This window comes from Ictalurus punctatus, chromosome 22 (genome assembly GCF_001660625.3).
Source record: "Ictalurus punctatus breed USDA103 chromosome 22, Coco_2.0, whole genome shotgun sequence".
Classification (NCBI taxonomy): Eukaryota; Metazoa; Chordata; class Actinopteri; order Siluriformes; family Ictaluridae; genus Ictalurus; species Ictalurus punctatus.
This window is the reverse complement of record NC_030437.2, coordinates 19,567,154-19,574,356: the sequence shown is the minus strand read 5'-3', so window position 1 is coordinate 19,574,356 and position 7,203 is coordinate 19,567,154. Positions and strand designations below refer to the sequence as shown.

The following is a 7,203-nucleotide window of genomic DNA, read 5'->3' as shown; positions in this document are numbered from 1 at the left end:
GTTAAGTTAAAGTGCCACGTTTGACCAGATTCTCTAATAAACCTAGCTAACCGATGTAAACTATACGTCTGTGTAATGTTAGCTAAGCCAAACATACAGTAAGAGCTTTTACTTCATGCTAACAAACACATATTTCAAGATCGGCGAGAAAGGGGGCGGGGCTTCCACGGGGTGAGGTCAAATCGGAGATTTCATAACACCTACGTAATCATTCCAGATGAATACCTCCGTTGCCTCGTCTGTCGTTTTTACTGTTGGAACAGTAGCAACGCTGCGATTTTGGTGCGTTTTTACACAGAATGCGTGAAAGATTGGCAGGTTTGCCGTTAGCATGTCTACAGCGATCTATACACGCCGTTCGATAATGCTGTAGCGGTACTCCATATCTACTCTCGATGTCGAAAAAGATGAGAGGAACTAAAAACATGAATATAATCAAGTTATCATTTATTTCACAAAATAAGACATTCTGTTTAAGTGTATAGCGCCACCATGTCTACAGAGGACTCTTAATTGTTGGTATTCACCCCCCCCCCCCCCCCCCCCCAACACGTTCCCGTCAACCCTCAAGTAAACTCTCCCCAGCTTGCAGAATCAGTCACCATAGAAAATATATCACATCTGTCTGTTTACGTTTTATTCTTTTGAACTGTACAAGTACAAAAAAAAAGAAAAGAAAGAAAATGGCAAATTTCCAAGAACAAACCGGCTGTCAGGCAAGTCATGCTTGCTGGAGCACGCGAAAGCAAAAGAGAAAAAACAAACAAAGTGACAACCGAAAGATAAATGAGTTTGTTATAGAAAAGTATTGTGGAAAGAGCGATATTGATCTCTGAAAATATTGTTCCTGTACCAAAGTGACAACGAATGCATTTAGACGGTAAATGTTTCCCAAGTACAAAGCCAAGCGCTCAAGAGAAAAATAAATATACCTTCTTTTTTTTTTATTTTATTAATAAACTGAAATAAAACTTTGATCGTCAAATAATATTAAAGTTATCAGTTCCATTATTCTCAGGAATCAAGCACAAGTTCATGTTTCTTTCTTCAGATCCGACAGCATTCAAGCCCGTGCTTCCCACCTCCACGGTTTCACCGAGGTAAATCCATCCATTTAAAGCTCCCTTTCTGGCTGGGAACCTCTTTTGTGGATGGTCCCTGACCTCGTCTTCACCTGTTCCTCGTTCTCTCCACCTGTGCGCCCGTCAAGGGTAACCGAGTGCCGATGCTGAGCCCAGTCTCTGGCCGTAGAGAGCATAGGGTGAGTAGTACTGTGCCGTAGCAGGGAGAGAATGCATAGGTAAGGAAGGCGCTCCGGGCAAATGAGGTTTGCCATAGGGATGGTAGCGAGCCAGGCCGAGTCCAGGAGAACCTCGAAGCGAGAAGGAGCTCGGAAGAGCCCCGGGGCTGTTGGGAGGTGGCAGGTGTAGGTGGCAAGAAGCAGCTGAAGAAGAGACGGAGGAAGGATAGGCAGACAGGAGCTTTCCGTCCATGCCAGGAAGGGAGGTATGAGTGCGCAAGTGTGCCAAAAGTTCCTCGGAAGTAGCGAAACGTTTGTCGCAGGGCCCACTGACGGAGACCCAGTTGCAGGCATGAGGAAGGGAGTCACTAGGGAGCATGAAGCCGTAGGTGTAGAGCGGGTGGGAGAGGGAGCCGGAAGCACCGGACGTGGACAGAGAGGCCGGATGGAGCGCATGGAGGTGTGGGGAAGGGTACATCAATGGGAATCCTGACTTGAGAGACGAGGACGGGTCGTGGACGCAAGTGTTGCAGTTGCTTCCCCCTAAGTGGGGCGCATTGGGGTAAGTGAGGCAGTACGGGTCCCGGCACAAGCCTTGCATAAAAGATGGAGGAGATGTGCCAGTTAAAGGACTGGAGCTTGGGTGTTTCGGCATCCCAGCAGCACCCACTAAACCGGACTTGGCATGGTCCAACCCAGAGATGAACTGGGACGGATAACCAGCGTAGGCGCCAACGATGGAGCCGTGGTATCCCAAGGTGGAAGCAGGTAAGGGAAACACGGAGTGTCCTGGTTTGAATGGTGAAATCGGGGCAACGTGGCTGGAATTAGCTAAGGATGTCTGCGGTGGTTGGGAATCATTCTTGCTTTCTGGTCGAGGGCTACTCGAGGCACTGCCACTGCTGGAGTTGACACTTGCGCGTGCCTGGCTAGAGTTGGCTATCTGGGCATTGTCAAGTCTGCAGTTATCCAAGTCTTTTTTCCCGACGCGTTCGCTGCCACTGCTGCTCTCCGTGCTGGAGTCAGAACTTCCAGTTTTGGAGTCTACACTGAGGGGTTTCTGCATGGACGGAGACTGCGTGTGGCGGTGTACATGTGCCTGGCCTGGGGCATGCTGGGACGGTGAACAGGTCCTCGGAGACGAGGTGTGAGGAGGGAACGACGGACACGTCGTGGTAGCCGAACTCCCACCAGAAGTCCTGAACCCGGATTTGTCGGCTGATCCGCTCAACACGACTCCGTCCTTCCGGCATTCCGAGTTGTTTTTGGAATAAGGCTTGAAGCTGGACTTGTCCTCCAGGCCCTGCTGTTGCTGCTGCTCTGCTGATTTGAGACTCGAACCGGTCGACCGGCCATCTTTGTCTCCCAAGTTGCCCGAGGACAGCGAGCTCAGCTTGGAGGACGAAGGAGGATCCGGCTTGCCGATCTGGGAGCAGGTCTGAGCCAGAAGAGCGAGTGGACTCTTCTTAGCATCCAGCTGAAAGGAAGAAATCGAGACACATGGTCAGATTGAATACATTAAAAAAAACAAAAAAACAAGAAGGTCTTGGAAATGATCTCCTGGAACTCTAGGCACATCCAGAATGCTTTTAAAGGGGAAGTAAGGAGATAGTGTTTCATAAATACCGCCATCATTAACGAGACACTGATCATTCATTTACACAACCCCCGTTAAAAACGATCTGACGAGAAGCTCAAAATACCTGATGACATGTGGTTTATGGAGCTGCTCTGGTACTTACGGTATGTCCAGGCTGCGCTGTTTTTCACGTTTATATATAAAAAACTTCTTCAAACACGAAAAGGTCAAGCGTTTTAACACACAAGGCGCAGTCTTCTGGTTTCACGGCACAGTTTGAGATCCGACGCATTTTACAGTTGCCTTTGGCTTTTTATAAGCAGGTCTGTTTTTAAACAATAATCACAGTGTTAGAATGGTGAAATATTTACTCCTGCGGTTTTACCCAACGCCCCAACCCTGTCACACCACCTGTTCACAAGAATAACGACTGCCTATCACTTCAACCGACTTACATCCTAACATTAATCCTGGGTAAATATAACATGACGTGTTGCTTTATGACCACGTTTCCAAGATCAAATTAAAGCGTGACGTTGGACGAACTCGGTATTAACTAGACAAATATTAACACTAGCTGTCAGACGTGGAAAACAAAAATGATGCATGATCGCTGTAAATAATGCTACTGTGTACATGGTAAAATACGACGGACAAAAACGTAGGAGGAAATAAAAGGAAAAACGCGCTCAGAGAACTGTTTCCTACTGTTGCAGTTTCTGGAAATGTACTTTTTTCTTTATTCTTAACAGAATGTCTCGTGTACTATATATATATATATATATATATATATATATATATATATATATATATATATATATATATATATATATATACACATACATACATACATACATACATACACACATGCGCGCGTTTATATATATATGTGTGTGTGTCTGTGTACACATAAATATATATATATAAATAAAATATATATATTATATATGCACACACACAACTCTTAGAGTAAAAGAAATGTAAGTTTTTATTGTTGTTTCCCCCCCACATTTTGCACATTGTTGAATATGCAAAAGTTTTAAAAAGTGCAAAAATTTACAAATAAATAAATAAATTAAGAAAATAATTCTACATATGAAACACAGAAATCACTTGTGTTTCTTTGGTAAGAAAATGTTTATTATTATTATTATTATTATTATTATTATTATTATTAAATCAGTAAATCAAGTAATTTAATTTTTAGTTCTGAAATTTCCATTGCTTTCCCAAAAACAGAATAAATAACAATTATTTTTTTTTAGTTTTAATGGTAATATTTTAATAATAAAGTCAATAATGGCACCAGAGTGCATTACTTATTATTGTTGTTGTTGTTGTTGTTGTTAGAGTAGAATATTTATCCGGACTAAATAAAATTATTTCATTACTTCATCACTAAAACAGAGTGAAGAGTAAAATAAATTGACACCTGGTACAAGTCAATCATTTTTAACCTGTAGTATTATTGTTCTTGTTGTTATTATTGTTGTTGTTGTTGTTGTTATTATTATACCTCGATGGGGAGCGGCGCGGAGCTGAGAGGCTGCAGGTAGTCCGCGTGGAGCATGTGAGCCGCGCGCGCGCTCAGCATTTGGAGAATCCGGACGGGAAGCCGCTTCGCGTGACGCACCGGATCCGCGAGTGGAAGCGAACTGTGGAGCGCGAGCCGTGGAAAGCGAGCCTGGGCTCGTGAATCGCCGCTCGGACCGAGGGCGAGGATGCGGGCGGGGTGCTGGCTGCTCTCCGCGGTGAGGGGACTCGGTGTCCGCGCGACTCCTCCAAAGGGCGAGGGAACGTCGCTCATGTGGCGCGAGCGCGTCGTCCGCTTCTCATTTGCAGCGCGCGAGTATCCGCATGGCGCTGGGCTTCCAAAGATCGTTGGAAATATCCAAACTTGGTTGGGGGGGGAAGGAAGATTTTTTAAAAAATTATAATAATAATAAAATCCGAATAAAACAGCAAAACGCGTCTCTATGGAAACGATACACTCCCGCGCACGAGTAATATCAACTCCAAAAAAAAACCAAAACACACACCTGTATAATTATATAAATCAATCAGCACCAAAAAGACAAAAACAAGGCAGATGTGGATCCTTTAAACCGAGGAGAAAAATGACATCGAAGAAAATCCCGGAGTACGTCCGGTCCCGTGCTCGCCTCCGTCCGCGCTCGCGCCGTCCTCACTACTGTCTCTGAGCGATGCCGCGCTCGCGCTGCTCTCACCGAGCTCTAAAGCGGCGCTTCAAAGCTCCCAGCCGCCGGCCAATCACAGCCAGAGTAGGAGGAGACTGTGGTGAAGGGGGCGTGACGACATCGCCCACGCGCCTCCCACACTCCCGGACTCACTGAAAGCGGCGCTGTGCTATGAGGAGGTGTGTGGGTGGATTAGCGTGACCCAAATACTCCACAGAAATGGAGCTGAACCTATAAAAGGAGTAGTGACGTGTGAAAACAAAACTGACCAAACTGTCAGGAATGTCAACATTTTCCTCAGAAGTGTTGTTAAATTACAAACGAAAAGGGTCTGCACTGCCAAACATGACCCTGTAATTACACTTAGCATCAACCGCTAACTGAATTTTCACTTCCTGGACATTAAAACATCTCAAGTCACAACTCAAGACAATCACAAGACAAACGTGTCTTCATGCATCTCAATTCGGTTCAGTTTACAACATATAAATATTAGCTATGTTGTCATTTCGATCTGTTGGCTAGTAAGAGGTGTTTACGGGACAACGTAATGATCCGAATTACAATTCTAACATCGAATCATTAAAAACAAACACAAAGACTACAGACGCGATCTCTACACACTTGTTAATTCTTTAAAAAAAAAAAAAAAAAAAAAGGCCAAAAGAAGCAGAATGAGGAAGATCGGATCAGTCAGAGAAGACGATGTCTAATGTTTTTGAAAATATAATTAGAAAGATTGCCTTGTTTATTTAACACATGCCCCCAAATAAAAATTTGCTTTAAAAAACAAACAAAGAAACACTCGTCATTGGAAACACTTTTATATTTTATTTAAAAGGACACACTTTTCCTCCCCAAAAGATCAGATCAGCCAGTGGATTAAAACATTTTCCCTTAAAATTGGAAAAAAATTTTTTTTAAATTAAATACAACACTTTTTTCAAAAATTTTAAAGTTAGGAGACACTCAGCTTCATTTAAAACACTATCCCCCAGTATATTAATATTATATATATATATATATATATATATATATATATATATATATATATATATATATATATATATATATATATATTCGAAATAACATAACTTTTTTTCATCAAAAATGAGAAATATGAAAATATCAGACATTCTTCTTCATGTAAACCACTTTTCCCCCCAAAATGAAAAAGAACGCACAATTTCTTGCTCCATTCCAGTTAAAATCAGCGCCCTAGCGGTTAAAGATGTCCACTCTCCTGTTTTCCTGTTTTATTTCTTATGACACCAAATGATTTATTTGACACACAACAACAGCTTGTGTCAAACTGGTGTCGGTTTCCAAAGCCGGAATGTTAATAACTTTATTCCATTACCGCAGGCTGCTTTGCCAACGGAGTAATTTAGTTAACTTAATTATGCAATGAATTGGCTTCATTACTTAAAACCAAAGCCTGGCAGAGCGACTGTTAGAGCAGGAAGGCTGTAATAGTTTAGCGTCTGAATGCCTTTGAAGCTCGGGAGTAATTTATGGCCTATAATTGTTCAAGAGTTTGAACTGCCTGCATTATTTCATCCTTTGTGTGCTCTGGGTACACAAAGGCGAGGCTTGTTTACGGTCCAGGCTAAGAATAGTCAATGTTCCTAACTAAGGAACGAACAAACTGACTGACTGCTCACACCACGCCCTGTTACTTACAGGAGTCTTTCCAAATGACCAACCGTAAAATGAACCGAATACCCATAATGCATTGTGCTAGTGTAAAACCACATTGATGGATGATGATAAGACATTTTAAACGGCGTTTATACCACGGTGCTGTTGAATTCTGGATTCTGATTGGTCCGGTTATCTTCATCGTTTCTACAGTATAGTAAACAAGCACAGGGACGTTTTTTTAAAAAAACGTAATGTTATTTAACGTAGAAATTTTTTTAATTATGGTGAAGTTTTCTGCTAGGAGACATTTATGTAACACGTATGGAAGGAGTCTCCAGTGTCAGCGCTTTGTAACAGTCAGAGGTAACGCTGTAACTTTACGTTTTCTGACAGGATTTTACACTTTACGGTTTCTCGTTAACGTGACAAGATGTTAAATAAGAAAGATGGGTGTAGGTTTGCTCTAAGTGTTGGTACGGACACATGAAAGGATTTTACGCTGAGCCTATATGGATTATTTTGCAAAACAAATGCCTTCAACA

The 7,203-nt window shown here is 42.6% G+C and overlaps 1 protein-coding gene across 1 annotated transcript; it reads right to left on the bottom strand.

The window, feature by feature from the left end:
• Window positions 1-430: 430 nt before the first annotated feature.
• On the bottom strand, window positions 431-5,047 carry znf703 (zinc finger protein 703). The gene is made up of 3 exons (XM_017452323.3): window positions 4,859-5,047; window positions 4,336-4,715; window positions 431-2,717 (listed from the first exon to the last, which is right to left on the bottom strand). The coding sequence occupies exons 2-3, from the start codon at window positions 4,624-4,626 to the stop codon at window positions 1,206-1,208; spliced, it is 1,803 nt and encodes a 600-aa protein (XP_017307812.1). The 5' UTR covers window positions 4,627-4,715; window positions 4,859-5,047; the 3' UTR covers window positions 431-1,205.
• Window positions 5,048-7,203: the final 2,156 nt, after the last annotated feature.

Bases quoted from the DNA above. Each gene is read 5' to 3' on its own strand.
- znf703 (XM_017452323.3), bottom strand. From the start codon at position 4,626: ATGAGCGACGTTCCCTCGCCCTTTGGAGGAGTCGCGCGGACACCGAGT. The intron at 2,718-4,335 runs GTATAATAATAA...TCTTCCTTTCAG, and splicing joins CCGCGCCGCTCCCCATCGAG to CTGGATGCTAAGAAGAGTCC.